General features: G+C 35.1%; 2 protein-coding genes across 2 annotated transcripts; one reads left to right on the top strand and one right to left on the bottom strand.

Moving 5' to 3' along the window:
- Window positions 1-465: 465 nt before the first annotated feature.
- On the bottom strand, window positions 466-4,781 carry LOC104084773 (putative disease resistance protein RGA3). The gene is made up of 2 exons (XM_009588723.4): window positions 2,120-4,781; window positions 466-758 (listed from the first exon to the last, which is right to left on the bottom strand). The coding sequence occupies exons 1-2, from the start codon at window positions 4,661-4,663 to the stop codon at window positions 750-752; spliced, it is 2,553 nt and encodes an 850-aa protein (XP_009587018.1). The 5' UTR covers window positions 4,664-4,781; the 3' UTR covers window positions 466-749.
- Window positions 4,782-6,259: 1,478 nt separating this feature from the next.
- On the top strand, window positions 6,260-9,648 carry LOC104084776 (putative disease resistance protein RGA1). The gene has a single exon (XM_018766882.3). The coding sequence runs from the start codon at window positions 6,691-6,693 to the stop codon at window positions 9,217-9,219; it is 2,529 nt and encodes an 842-aa protein (XP_018622398.1). The 5' UTR covers window positions 6,260-6,690; the 3' UTR covers window positions 9,220-9,648.
- The last annotated feature ends 6,540 nt before the right edge of the window (window positions 9,649-16,188 follow it).

The raw sequence follows: 16,188 nt of genomic DNA, 5'->3' as shown, positions 1-16,188 counted from the left end.
CCCACTTGTGGGATTATATTGGGTTGTTGTTGTTGTTGAACACCTAAACATTTTGTAGCACCAAATTCCTTTTGTCTTGCTATTCATTTCATTTGATTCCTCTCTATGAATAGAGCCTCGGATAATATTAGTTTGAAGGAATACGATGGAAAGGATAGAAAAAAGGAAAAAGACGGATCGGGAGAAAATTTTTACTCTCACCTGATATTTACACCAAACCAATAAATTGTGTCGTTTACTGTTAACATTGTGTGCTGGTAAGTTTTTCACGTAAAGTGAGAGTGTGCGCGCGTAGGCATGTGTTCTTTGATGGATTTTGTATCTTTCTAACCAATCAACATCTTGGAGTGAAAAGTAAAAAAGAGACAACCACAATACTGGACATATTTCACAGTATAAAATAATGATGTATAATTAAAATTTATCTAAAATGTTAACAAACTATTCACATGTTATCAAGCAAAGTTGAGAGAGAAGGTTTAAGATTGACTAAAATGGTAACATGAAATTCATGCATAGTGTTTTACACAAGTAATTAAATTTCTACTATAGTTTTTTTTCATCTAAAAGAGAACATGGTCTTTAAGTAGGTCCTGGAGCTGTCATCTGTAAACTCCCATGTGTTTGTGAGACATCCACCATAAATTGGATGCATTCATCTCACCTACAACAATTGGTTATTTACTCCTTGAAGTTGTGATCTCTTAACTCCCATGTGATATGGGACATCCATCATAAATTTGACATATTCATCTCACCTACATCAAAAATTAATGAGTTAGGTTGCATTGGAGTCAGAGGACTAACATCGTTATGGAAATGTATCAATAACCTGTTAGTAATAGGTTCAATATTTGATATATGATGTGAGAAATCAGCATAGTTCAGTCGCTAATGCAGACAAGATAGTAATTCGTTATTCTTAACAATAGGTCTTGGAGACTTTTTGGTTCATCATGTTATTGCTCTTGGTGTTGCTTCGGTTATTTTATTTTTTGACTATCGTTACTGCTTCTCTTTACGTGGATTCTTTTCTTTATATGTTTCTCTTGAGCTGAGGGTCTATCGGAATCAACCTCTCTACCTTCACAAGGTAGGGATAAGGTCTGCGTACACACTAACCTCCCCATACCACACCTATGGGACCACACTAGGTTTTTTTTTTTTTTGTTGTTGTTATGATATTGCTCTTGGTTTACATACAACTACATTGGTCTTAGTAAAAGTTGGTTTAGATGCACATGGTTGAGATGTAATTGTGGAAGTGGCAAATGAACTCAAGAGAAAACACAGCATAACAGACAAAGCTCGTTAACAGACATTCAAGAACTTGGTTTCATATGCGAATATGGCTTCAGGTGTACTTTTTTTCTTCCATTTTGTGTGTGTGTGTGTGTGAGAGAGAGAGAGAGAGAGGCACAGATCATTAAGGAAAATGGGCACTTGAGGGATAATCAGAAAGCATTTTGGCTCTATGTAACCACTAACCATAAGAATTTCATATTCAGTCATGTAACCTTCAAACTCAAAACTGTAGTAGTTCATTCAAAACACTATTACAAGAAGCAATTCATCATGTTGTTTGAAGCATCTAGTAACGAGCCTCGATATCCTCTAGGAAGCCAGTAAGTTACCAGGCCATAAGGTCGATTTTGGGTCATTCCCTGTGGTGCATTTTATCACTTGAGATAGTTCTTAATAAAGAGCAATCAGTATAACATATTGAATTAAACAAACTAAAATTTAACTCCGTCTGTGTGAGCTTGCTCACTTTGACCTTCACAAACCAGATAAAGGTGGAGGGTTGCAGTAGGTTGACAACCAGCATAAAACTAATCATTTTTTTTTACGAATTCTCATAATTCAGACAAAAATCTTTTGGAAAAAATTGTAGCCCATCGAAGGGACTATTATGACAAATTCATCGAAGGGCATTGAAAATTCTTTGATTCTGGAACCTATACTAGTCAACAAAGAGATAAAGAGTACTAGACTAAGCAATAAAGTATATACATGAATAAAGTTCAAATTTCAATTTTAAGACCTTTTGCTCGGGTTTTTTGCGCTCTAATGGGGTGGGAGGAGAAAGGAATCAAGGAAGAATAAAAGAAAGTTGTACCTCACTGTATATTCTGATATCATTAAGATGAATTTCTTGGATGTGAGCTATCTTTGACCAATCCTCTCCAGTATCCTTTTCACATCTTCTAGTTAATCCAGGGCACTTCTGGATTTTCAGCATCCTCAATGTAGTAAGAGAACTCATGCAATCCGGCAGAGATGACAATTTTGGACATCCTGTAATCTCAAGCTTCTCGAGGGCTGTGACATTCTCCAGCCAAGCAGGCAATGCAACAAAGCTTGGACAAGTCGAGATGCGAATGAATTTTAGACTATTAGAATCCCCTTTCAACCACTCGGGCAAATCCACCAAATGTGGAAGTCCTCCTATCACAAGTGACCGCATTCGCTTTAGGCCCTGAATATCTTGCCAGTCGGACAACATAAGCGCTTCACAATTGACAATCATAAAGCTCTCTAAGGCTGACAATAGAACTATGCCCCTTGGCAAAGAAGTCAACCTCGGACAATCACCGATCACTAGAGTCCTTAGTTTTGTGAGCTTCTGTATTCCTTCAAATAGTGATACAAGATTTTCACATCCAAATATTGATAAGGATTGAAGAAGAGCCAAGGATCCCAATGCTTTCTCTGGCAAATTCTGCTCTTTGGTTGTCAAGTACAGATGTCTTAGACTGACCAAATTTCCCAGCTCCCTTGGCAATTTCTGAAGTTTCGTGCAAAGAACAAGCCGCAAAGTTTGCAGATTCGGCAACTTGCAAATGTTAGTGGGAAGTATCTGGATGTTGTTGTTGCCACTAAAATCAATGTACCTTAGATGCTTCATGTTTCCAATGGAATCTGGCAACGTCTCAAGCCTTGAATGGCGTAAATCTAATACACGCAAGTACTTGAATCTTGAAATGCATTTACCAACCAAAAGAGCAGCATACCTTTCAAATCCTTCAGACGGAGCAAAAACAGTTCGAATTCTGTTCTGTTTGCACAAAATTTCTGGAATGCTTTTCTCTGCAGGACTATAACTGAAAAGCGTTACATGACGAACCTTCTCAGTAATACTATCAGTATTGTTTTTTATGACACAACAATCGGTTTGCGCAACTAGTACTGCAAGGTCATGCACAAGATCATGCATTTTAAACGTTATGAATGAGTCGTATGCTTCAACCTCTTCAAAAAGAGATCTCGAACACAACTCTTTCACGTAGCGGACACCATCATCTTCCAACTCTTGGCTTTCATTAGAAGAATGTATCAGCCCTTGCGCCAACCACAATTGAATCAGCATGATGCTCGCGATTTCTTGACCCTTGGGAAATATTGAACAGTAAGCAAAGCACTGCTTCAAGTAATACGGCAACTGATTGTAGCTTAACCTTAGTGCAGGTAAGATATCATCATTAGCCTGCTTTAGTTTCCATATCTCATCATCTCTCACTTTTAACCATTCCCTTTCATCAGTTATCGCATATAACATACTACCTAGAGTCTTCACTGCCAAAGGCACTCCTTTGCATTTCTTTACAATATCTTCTCCAATTTTAGTTAGGTTCGGAAAATGTCTCTCTTGTCCATTTCTAAACGCCCATTTCAGAAACAAAGAGAAGCAATCCTCATGTGGTAGTTCTTTCAAGCTGTATGTAACAACAGATTCCATCATCGAGGCAATATAATCACTACGAGTGGTTACAACAACCTTGCTTCCACGCGCTCCAATCATCAACAAACTTCTCAATTCTAACCACTTTGAACGGTCCCGACTCCAAACATCATCAATGATGAGTAAAAATCTCTTCGCACGCAAAGCATCTTGAAGCGAAGAGTGCACTTGTTCAACGTTAAAGTTATCACACGATACACCACTTGCCAAATTAACAATGTTCCTAGCCAACTTTATGACATCGATGTCCTGTGAGGCACATAACCAAATTCTCAAAGGAAAGTGCTTTACTACCCTCTCATCTCTGTACACTAATTTAGCAAGTGTGGTTTTCCCCACACCTCCAATTCCAACAATTGAAACCACAGAGAGACACTCATCAAAACCATTTTCTTGCATTAGAACTTCAACAATCTCTTCAATCTCATTCCTCCTTCCAACAACATCAGATGGAAGTATAAAGGAATATGTCAAATCCCTTTTCATTTCTAAGGCAATAGTTTTCTCAGATAAGTGGAATTTAGCTTTATCAGCTGCAATACTATCTAATCTCCCCCTTATTTCTTTTATCTTATAACTCATTTTGTATCTAAAAAGCAGTATTTTAAAGGGTGAGAGTAAAAAACCAACCTTGGATTTAAACCTTTGCCTTTGTTGACCATAAGTCTGAATTTCATCAAGAAAATCATCAGCATCATAAAGAACATCTTTAAGTTCCTCAAGCCAATTTGTCAACTCATGATTCTTGATTTGTTGCTCTTCAGCATCCAAGAGTACATCTCTAATTGTAAGTAAGGTTTTCTTTAGTTTGTTAAGCTCATTTTTAACACCCCAAATTAAGTAAAATTCTTGAAGTGCATGTGATCCTAGTTTTCCTAAGATTGAGTTTGCAATGTTGAAGAGAAAAGATTCTGCTGCCATAGTCTTTCAGAAGGTGTGAAAAGGTAAAGGGAAGAAAATTTTGGCAGTGTGAAAATCTAGCTAGGAAAAAAGCTGGATAGAGGAAGTTTGCTGTTCCTATGACTTTGTAACAACTGAGAAGGAACAAGGAAAATGAGTTGGATTTAATGGACCCCCCCACCCCCATTATGCCATTATGATGTTGTTGTATTCGAAATGGATCAATTATAACTTATTTTTTAAATTTCAGTTAAAAAATGATGCCTTTGTATTATTCGAAATGGATCAATTATAACACTGTTTAAATTTGAGCCCACCAATGACCCTGCCATTAAAGAATGAGTCTAATACTGCTATTTCTCTCAGTTAGTAATGATTAGGGGTATAAAATGAATATTTAAAAATCGACAGAACCGTGCCGAACCAATTTTTAGGTTTCTTTTAATAAACCGTAGGTTTTTATATAAATCTATAACAGTACCGATAATTAGGGTATGTTTTTTATTTTATAAAAATAAACCGAAAAAATATCGAACCGTACCGAATAAATATACATGTGAAACATATATTTATATATTAAGTTTAAAAATAATAATGTATTAAAATTTGTACATTATTTATATTAATACATTATTATTTATAAATATAAATATTAGACTCATTCTTTAACGGCATGGTCATTAGTGGGCTCAAATTTTAAACTTATTCGACCCATTCTTTATAAATATTAGACCCATTATCATTTTTAAACATAATATATAAATATCGAACCGTACCGAATAAATTTACATGTAAAACATATATTTATACTGGGTCTAATAATAGGTCCGATATATTTACATGTGAAACATATATTCACATGTAAATTTATTCGATACGGTTCAATATTTTTTCGATTTATTTTTATAAAATAAAAAACTTACCCTAATTATCGGTACGGTTATAGATTTATATAAAAACCTACGGTTTTATTAAAAGAAACTTAAAAATTGGTTCGGCACGGTTCTGTCGGTTTTTAAATATCCATTTTACATCCCTAATCATTACTAACTGAGAGAAATAGCAGTATTAGACCCATTCTTTAATGGCAAGGTCATTGGTGGACTCAAATTTAAACGAGGGTTATAATTGATCCATTTCGAATAACACAATGGCATTATTAGACCTGTTCTATAACGGCAAGGTCATTTTTGGACTCAAGTTTAAACGGAGGTTATAATTGATCCATTTCGAATACCACAAGGTCATTTTTGAGCCTTTTTCCTTTAAAATATACCAGATATATTTAAAGATTAGTCAATTTTGCTCAAATTTCAGGACACGAATTCTAGACTTTAAATCTCAAAGTTAAAACTTTAGGACATCGTGTCTTAAAGTTCAAAAATTATGTCTAGAAGTTCGAATCTTATGTCCTGAATTTTAAATCAGTAGTTCAGATTTCAAATTAGCAGCTCAATCCTGAATTTTCAAATTTATACTACTTAGTACTGAAGTTCGGATGAATTAGCTAATTTTAAAATAAATTATAAAATATAAATATATTTTAAATAGCGAGTTTAAAAGCGTGAATCACTACACTTAACCGTTGGAGTGAGGCATGGGAGTTGACTACTTAGCGAGTTTAAAAGCGGTGAAGGTGAAGCTCCCCACCTGTTTGTGAAATGTCCTCTGAGAGCGAAGGGCCTCTAAAACAACTGGCAAGCATGTCAAGTTTGCACCACTTCTGCCATTGTAATAAACATTGCCAATTAGCAATATAAAAATGTTGCTACAGTGACATATTAGTTAGTTCAAAGTCAAGTCAACACTAAAAAGTTTGTCCTCTTTTTCTTTTTCCCCAAACTTGTTGATGCGAAGAAACTTCCTAGTTTGTTGATTATGACTTAATTTCATTCCCTAGAAGTCAACAAGAAGCAAACGCTCTTCAGTTCTCACAAGGATATCCTATAGTCCAATAAAGTACCAATCTTTGCACTTATTAATTAGTTTGTACTTCCTTTACTTTCTCTGCTAAAAGATAGTGGTAAACCAAGAACCAATCTTTATCTATGTATAATCTTCAAGAATCTGCAACTTTCCATTCCATCACCATGGATATGAAGGTACTAGTTGATATGCTTCTAGTGAAATTGTACACTGTTGTTGACATCGCAAGGTCTTTGAAAATGCATTCCCAACTCAAAAAACTAGAGCTCTTTGTTAGAGTCACAGAATCTGATGATCACTTTGATCATCAGGTAGCTGAGATGCTAAAGCCTGCTTTTTACGAAGCTGAACAAGTGATTGAAGAGTATGAAATTTGCTCTTTGCAAAACCAGTTGCTTTCCAATTCGACATCAGCAAAGGTGTGTGCTTTTTACTTCTCTAGATCAAACCCTTTTGCCTATAGGATTCGATTGTGTCTTGTAATGCGAAAGCTCATTAAGATGTTGGATAAGATAGGTAGGAACCGAGTGTTTTTTAAGAGAATGGCATGTGGTGGCTTTCCTAGTCCTCACAGAGCAAGGGGGCTTACGCATACACGTGCGCATGTGCATGACTCTGGTGTTGTGGGGAGGGACTTTGATAGAGATATTGTCGTTGAAACACTTTTAAAATCAGGAGATGAAGCAGCCCTTTTTGTATTTCCTGTTGTGGGATTTGGAGGTATTGGGAAAACTACTCTTGCGAAACTGGTGTATAATGATCCAAGGATAGTTAGTCATTTTCAGCTGCGTGTGTGGGTTCGTGTGTCTCGTGTGTTTCAGGTAGAGAAATTATTGGAACAAATTGTGAATTCAGTTAGAGAAGATTTGTGTGAGAATGATGATATGAATGAACTGCAGACTCTCGTTCGTGAGACTTTGTATGAAAAGAAGTATATGATTGTTCTAGATGATGTGTGGAATGAGGATCCAGTGAAGTGGGATGAATTGAATAAGTTGTTGATGGTGGGTGCTTGTGGAAGCAAGATTCTTGTAACTACGCGGAATGAGGCAGTAGCTTCGATAATGGGGACGGTTCCTGCATACTGTTTGAAGGGTTTATCAAGTGAAGATTGTCTGACTTTGTTCTTGAGTAAGGCCTTTGAAGAAGGTCAAGAAGTACTATATCCAAATCTTGTTGGGATTGCATCAGATATAGTGCAGAAGTGTGAGGGAAATCCCTTACTCTTAATGCTTTTAGGATCTTCATTACACATGGAAACTAAGGAATGGGAGTGGCATGAAGTTAAAAATCATGAGATGTGGAACTCAAATCAGAATGACAATATTTCACCTGCACTAATCGTAAGCTATGAGCGATTGCCATCTAATCTCAAAGTTTGTCTTGCTTACTGCTCAATATTACCCAAGGACTGTGTGATTGAAATAGATAAATTGATACAATTGTGGGTAGCAGAAGGTCTCGTGAATCAGCCTAATGGATCCGAAGATCTTGAACACATTGGGATTCAATATTTCCAAGAGTTATTGTCGAGATCCTTTTTTCAAGAAGTTGAAGAATATCGTTCTGTTATTACCTCACTCTGTAAATTGCATGACTTTGTACATGATCTTGCACTGTCAGCAGCAGGGGTTGAATTCTGTACGGTAAATTCTCACACACACAACATTTCTGATGAGGTCAGACATGTGGCATTTTCTGACTATGATTTGTCAGGCAAGGAACTGCCAGCATCCCTTCTCAATAACCAGACATTGAGGACCATATCCTTCTCTGTTGATGGAGTAGGTCCGATGAGTACAATGTTTGTTGAAAACTGCATAGCAAGATTCATGCAACTTAGGGTGCTAGATATAAGTGATTCATGTTTTGATGAGCTGCCTCGCTCTGTTGGAGAATTGAAGTACTTAAGATATCTTGACATAAGCTCCAATGGCAGCATTAAAGAATTACCTGATTCGATTAACAAGCTGCTGAGCTTACAAACACTTCGAGTTTCTCATTGTCCACAACTTGAAGAGCTACCTAAAGATATAGGAAATTTGATCAGCTTAAGACACTTGCATATAACCACCAAGCAATCAAGTTTTCCTGATAAAGCAATTGGCTGCTTATCATCTCTTCGTTCTTTGTATATTCATAGCTGCACGAATCTTATATCTTTGTCTGAAGGCCTGCAGTATCTTACTAGCCTTCGCACATTGGCAATTATCGGTTGCCCAAGACTGACCTTTTTCCCAAGTGCTATGAAATACCTTACTGCTTTGGAGAATCTGTTGATCGTTGACTGTAAAGAGCTTACATTGTTGGAGTGGCAAGATATCGAAGGACTTACGATGATCCGGTCAATGGTTATTGGAGGCTTACCCGGATTGGAGTCAAAAGATGTCCAATGCCTCGGGAACCTTAAGATGTTGGTGCTCGCTGGATTACCACAATTAGTTAGCTTGCCCCGATGGCTTGAAGGCTCCAGTGCTACTCTACAATACCTGAGGGTCGAACGATGCCCCAACTTTTCAGCATTGCCAAAGTGGCTGGAAAATCTCATCGCACTTGAAAAACTTGAAATTTCCAAGTGCCATAAAGTATCTTCATTGCCCGAGGGGATGAGTTGCCTCACGAAGCTGAAGGTACTTAGGATCGATAACTGATTGATCTTGAGTTCAGAATGCTAAGGTAGGATATCTCATATTTCTGAGGCTCAAATCAATGGAAAACAGATCCAATTATCCAAATAGTCTATATATAGGTTACAGGTTTGAGCCGTGAAATCAGCCACTTATGCCTGCGTCAGGGCAGACTGCCTACTTCACATCTCCTTGGGGTGCGGCCCTTTCCCCGGCATTGCGTGAACGCGAGATGCTTTGTGCACCGAACTGCCCTTTTTTATAGTCTATGTACATATGGTCCCTCGTTTTGGTTCCTTCATGCCTTGGTTGGTTATCATGTTCTTCTTTCTCAATTTCCACTATCTTCAGCTTTTTCCTATCTGCTTGTTCCAATGTCTTGATTGTGTTGATTGTTATGTGGCACTCTAACTGCTTTATTTTATGGGAAAACAAGCTACATTTCTGGTGTAACTTCAAATGTAGTTCTAAAGAAAGGAGAAGTTTTTAGTTTTAAACTCATGGATATTTATGTACTGATTTTTCTATTTTGTACTGAATTAATATTACGCCCTGAGTAGCAACTTTTTTGTCTATATGTAAAGCACGTGGAGTCGATAACAAATAGAGGTAATTTTATGGATAATCACTCTAATTTTTATTTTATTATATCAAAGTTATTGGACTATTTTTGTAAAGAAAAAGTTGCTCAATTTTACCTGAGTATCATAAAAAGCTTACCAAAAAGTCATTCAACTTTGCATAAATATCATATCAAGTGTCTACTTTGTTTCCACCTATTAACTTTACTAGGTGAGCAGCCCGTGCTGAGCACCGCCCAACCAACATAGCCGATATTTTTTTTTTGGGTAAGTTACACATGTAGTTGGTCAGCCAAAAGTAATTACATCGGATATATATATATATATATATATATATATATATATCAAGTGTCTACTTTGTTTCCACCTATTAACTTTACTAGGTGAGCAGCCCGTGCTGAGCACCGCCCAACCAATCTAGCCGATATTTTTTTTTTGGGTAAGTTACACATGTAGTTGGTCAGCCAAAAGTAATTACATCGGTATATATATATATATATATATATATATATATATATATATATATATATATATATTACGTATTAATATAAAAAATAATAAATTTTGTCGGCTATTATTTTTGGGAATGACTATTACGTTGTAGTTTTCCCTATTTTTGTTCTTCCTTTCTTCCATTTTCAGTGTGTTCTTAACATTCTTTTTTGCATCTATCGATTTCACAAATGTATTCATTCAAACAAAGAAAAGATATAATGGAATAAAACTGTGCGGTTTGCAGAATTAACCAAACTCATCATGCTAAATCAACAAAAACTCCATCCTAGACTACCTAGAAAAATTGGAATGGTGATGATTGCAGCTAGTAGGGCTTCTCTCTTGATGAAACCTCACTTCAAAAGGTTCACCTTCATTTGGAAATGGCGATTTGTCCTTCTGTAATTCCCTTGGATTAGTCATTTGTTCCTTCAACTCAAGGATTGTCCTATCCAACTGCTTCAGATGCAAAACTTCACCAGATAAAGCCCCTACATGCAATGACCCAAAATGTTATCTTTAAATTTAATAATTAATTATATGTTCTAAGACCTCGAAAAGTACTATTTTATAAATCCTCGACTTGCGTGCGCAGTTCGTAAAATTTTTCGAAAAGTTTTCAGGTGAAAAATGGATCAAAATGTGAATTAGATGTCTAAAACATAACTGAGTTGACTTTGATCAACATTTTGAGGAAACAGACTCGGATCAGTATTTTGACAGTTCCTATAGGTCCGTATCATGAATTGGGACTTGGGCGTATGCCCGGAATCAAATTCCGAGGTCCCTAGCCCGAGATATGGAATTTTGATGAAAAATTTAAAGTTTAAGTTCAAATAGTGACCGGATGTCGAATTATGTGTAAATGACCCCGGAATAGAATTTTGATGATTCCAACAGCTCCGTATGGTGATTTTGGACCTAGGAGCGTGATCGAAATTTTATTTGGAAGTCCGTAGTGGAAGTAGGTTTGAAATGCCGAAAGTTGAATTTTTGGGAAGTTTGACCGAGGGGTTGACTTTTTGATATCGGGGTCAAAATCTGATTCTGAAAATTTTTATAGCTCCGTTATGTCATTTATGACTTGCTTACAAAATTTGAGGTCAATCGGACTTGATTTGATAGGTTCTGGTGTTGTTTGTGATTCGTGATTTTAGCGTTGTTTGATATGATTTGAGGTTTCAAATAAGTTCATATGATGTTTTAGAACTTGTTGACTGTATCGAATTAATTATGACTAGATACGAGTCGATCGGAGTCGGAAAATCGAGGAAAAAGCATAATACTTGGTTAAATTTGAGCAAATCGAGGTAAGTGACTTGTGTAACCTTGTGTGAGGGAAATTTCTCCTAGAATTGATATTAATGTGATTATTAAAATGTGTTGAAAGTCGTGTACACGAGGTGACGAGTATGTACACGGGCTAAATGTGAAAGATTATATTTTTAAATTGTGTAGATCATTGTTGTGCATTTATTAAATTATTTTATCTTGTTATATTCTTCATCATTGATCTGAGATATAATTTTAAATTTGTTTGACCTTTTCCTGCTAATTATTTTACCTGTTTAATTGAAACTTAGTTTCTTTTATACTGTGCATTATTTGAAGGTTGATTTTTTTTTAAATTAAATATTATTAATATGAAGTATTTGACATTTTAAAATTTGATATTGAAGCAACGTATTAAAAATTTGAAATATTATTTTCCTGAATTATTTATTCTTGAATATTTTCGTAAGATTTTTTTGGTACTCATTGTGATGGAGCCGTGAGCTCTTTATTGTGAAAAAAATATTATTGTTGGATTATTCTAGCATGAGCCGTGAGCTCTTTATTATTGAAAAATATTGTTGTTGATTTATTATGGAAAATTGAAATATTGGGCACTTGAGGTGCAAATTATGATATATTGTGATATTAATACGCATGCGGTGGTATAAGGTCTGGGTATTGAAACGCATGCGGTGAGATAAGGGTGGCTTGATACGCGTGGCTAGTAAGGGTGACTACTAGAAGTCATGCGGTGTGATAAAGGTGGCTAAAACACGGGATGCTATTTCGGGAAAATTATTTTCTTTAAATAAATCGTGAAGACTCCCGCGTTGATATAAGGAAATGAGATATTGTGAAATATTTATAATTTGGGACTACGAGGCGGTACCTCGATAGTGCCTTTGTTGATATTGATTTATGGCCATAGTTGCCTTCGATTAATTGTTGTGATTTTCATAAAGTTGAAAGAAATTCTGTTTTGATTCCACGAGATATTATTTGCAATTATTTGGTGTCATTAAATGTGACATACTATTTGATTCATTTCCATAGTCATTTTATCTTATTAAATTGTTTAAACATTTTTTCATGTCATTATCTACTCTCCAGTAGGGCCTGACCTGACCTCGTCACTACTCTACTGAGGTTAGGCTTGGCACTTACTGGGTACCGCTGTGGTGTACTCATACTACGCTTCTACACATCTTTTTGTGCAGATCCAGGTACATCTTACCAGTCTAGACGTCAGTGAGTTACCTGCGCACGGAGACTTCGAGGTATATCTGCCAGCGTCCGCAGACTCCGGAGTCCCCTTCTATCATTTATTATTTCTTCCTTATTTGTCTTTAGATCTTGATACATAGAAACATTGAGAATAAATTTTTAGAAGCTTGTGACTTATTTCTACCGGGTTTTGGGAGTTGTAATCATTTGAATTGTAGTTTATTTATTTTCAGATATTTATGATTATTCCGCATTGATAGGCTTACCTAGTTTTAGAGACTAGGTGCCATCACGACCTCCTACGGAGGAAATTTGGGGTCGTGACACTACATCAGCTATCACTTTCTGCATCAATTCACGTAGGTCACCTGGTTCTTCAATTGAATTGTGAGTCGATCGTGTGCCTTTCGCCATGATTCCAAGGATCGAGTGCTCTGATACCAATGTTACGCGATTGGAGGAGCTCACTTAACTCGAGGATCGTAGAGTTGATTTAGGAGGAATTCGAGAAATCAACTGTGAGGATGAGTACAGAGAAGAAGGAGGAAGAAGAAGAGGAGAGGAAGAGTAGAATAGGAATTGTATTCTTCATGACTGTAATTTGTGTAATACACTGTATTTATTATATTGAATAAAAAATCAAGAGCTTCCCTAACAGATTCTTCAACTAACAGATTCCTTTAGTTAACAGAAGTTAGTTATTGTAACAAACTCTAACTACTTTTTGAATTCCTAACTAACTGTGATAGCTGACTTAATTTGTCTCTTTTCTGGACTCTATTTCTTTTCTAATAATCGTGTATCACATATTTGATGAGAAAATGCCCAAAATAGTCCAGTATCTTTGAACTTTAACTCAAACTAGTCTTATTTCTTTCACACGGAGTACTAATAGTCCACATTCTTTAATAAAGTGGTTCACTTTTAGTCTCCATGTTTGATATGAAAAAAAATATTTTCCTCATGAAACATTTTCCAAAACTTTTCTTCAACCTTCCACACCCTTTTCTTCAAACTTTTCTTCATTGTTTACATTTTCTAGCCATATACATAGATTTTACATTTATTATATATAATTATACACATATAATATATAAATTATACATATATTATACCTCCACCGGCTATTTTTAATTTAAGACGGCTATTTGGGTTAATTCTTCTTCTTTTTATGACGTAGAAAAAGTATTTTTTTTATTTCAACAAAATGATGTAGCAAAAAGTATTTTCTTTCATTCTAACAAAACGAGTACTTTTTTCATGTCGTAGAAAGAGTACTTACTTTCTCAACCAAAAAAATGTATTTTCTTTTAAGTTGTGTAACACAAATTTCAACGTTGTTTTTGCGAGAAAAGGTAAAGCAACACATTAGTCCCTTTGGTTTTGTGTAAATTTTTAAAAGAATAATTAAATTCTTGAAGAAAACAGAGTCTTGAAAACTTTGGGTAATTGGGGTTGAGGAGGAGGGAAGGGGGAAGGGGAGCACGGAAAACATGGGAGATTTGAGAGGGGGGGGGGAGGGGGAGGGGGTAAGAAAAGTAGCATAAAAAAATTCTAATTTTTTTTTACTCTTTAAACAAACACTAGAAAAAAAATTCCGGAAAAAGTTTTTCACTTACCAACTAAACAAGAAAAAATAAATGATAACCACTCATCTTCTAGGAGAATATTTTCCTATAATATTTTTTTTTAAATCAAATATGGAGACTAAAAGTGTACCACTTTATTGAAGAATGTGGACTATTAGTGCTCCATATGAAAGAAATAGGACTAGTTTGAGTTAAATTCCAAAGATACTGGACTATTTTGGGTCTTTTCTCACATATTTTATACTATTAAATTAAGGAAAAGAAAATTGATGACAATGATGGAGGTGAGAGCTTACCGGTGATGGTGGTTTTGGAAAATAGGATTTGTTTGGAAAAAAGAAAGAAGAAAAATATGATTTGGGACTCACGCGCTTTAGAGACTACAACAACAATAACTCAGCGGAATCACACAAGTAGGGTCTGGAGAGAATAATATGTACACAGACCTTTCCCTAATATATGAAGTGTAAGTCATATCAGCAAATCATGCCTAATAGGTACAATTTGATGGAAGTTGAGGTGTTCCACATGTACAAATATCAATTGAAGTGTTCAAATAGAAATTGCTGTCAAGTTTAAAGGGCTTTCTATGTATTTGGCCTTGTAACAACTTACTACAAGTTACAGGGAGAATGAGTTGGACAGAGGCATGGGAATTGACTGCTTGAATTTTGGCAAGTGACAAGTAGGGGTGTTCATAAAAACCCGAAAAATTGAACTAAACCGACTAAAAAATCGATACTTTTTAGGTTTGGTTTAGTTTTGGTTTTAAATTTTAAAAACCGATCAAATTTAGTTTGGTTTTGGTTTTAATAAAAAAAATAACCAAAAAAATCGAACCAAACCGACGATAAAATTAGCTATTTAAATATATATATATATATATATATATATATATATATATATATATATATATATATATATATATATATATATAAAATTTCTGAAATTTTATAGTACATATTAGCCATTTGTATTTTTAGTCTAGTTCTTTGCTATTATAATAATCTAATTCTTTGCCTTCTGGTTTGATCGGTAGTTTTCTTTTGCTAAGTACAAGAATTTATTTCATGTTAAAAATAATCGATTTTTAATTGAGTACGTAAATTATTCATCACTATTTGAGTCAATTATCATCAATATATCCTGGTAAATGATAGATTTCTCAAAGAGCAATTAGTTTGATAGCATTACGTTGAAAATGTAGTCGCCGGAATATGCGTTTGGTAGTGTATGTCTCATATTTAAGAAAAAACCGATAAATAACCGAAAAAACCGACAAAAACCGAATCAATAAAAAACCGACAAAATTGGTTTGGTTTGGTTCCAATATTTACAAAATCAATTTACTTGGTTTGGTTTCTTTTTAGGGAAAAACCGACCCATGAACACCCCTATTGGCAAGCATGTCATTAGCTGAAAACCTTTTTGTTTGTATTTTATTTTCTCTTTTAATAATTATATTCATAGGGGCTGTAAATATAAGATTTCCATAGTATAGGAAGTGTAAGTGTTTGATTTATAATCGAATCATATTATAGGGGTGATTAGTATAATTAACTTTAGGAAAGAAGCTGGAGAGAGGCAGTATGACTTTGTAACAACTGAGAAGCTACTACTAGACTTTTGGCAAATGGCAAGCATGTCATTTTTGCACCAATTCTATGACATGACATTGACATGTAAGTTAGTTTAAAATCAAGTAACTTTCTAGTTTGTAAAGTTTTCATCTTTTCACCAATAAATTATGATCCATTACTTTCATTTCCTAAAAGTCAACAAGAAGCAAAATCTCTTCAGTTCTCAAAAGGATATCCCATTTGAGTCCA

Source organism: Nicotiana tomentosiformis, chromosome 4, assembly GCF_000390325.3.
Source record: "Nicotiana tomentosiformis chromosome 4, ASM39032v3, whole genome shotgun sequence".
NCBI lineage: Eukaryota > Viridiplantae > Streptophyta > Magnoliopsida > Solanales > Solanaceae > Nicotiana > Nicotiana tomentosiformis.
Note: the sequence above shows the minus strand (reverse complement) of the source record. Positions and strands in the feature narration are given on the sequence as shown.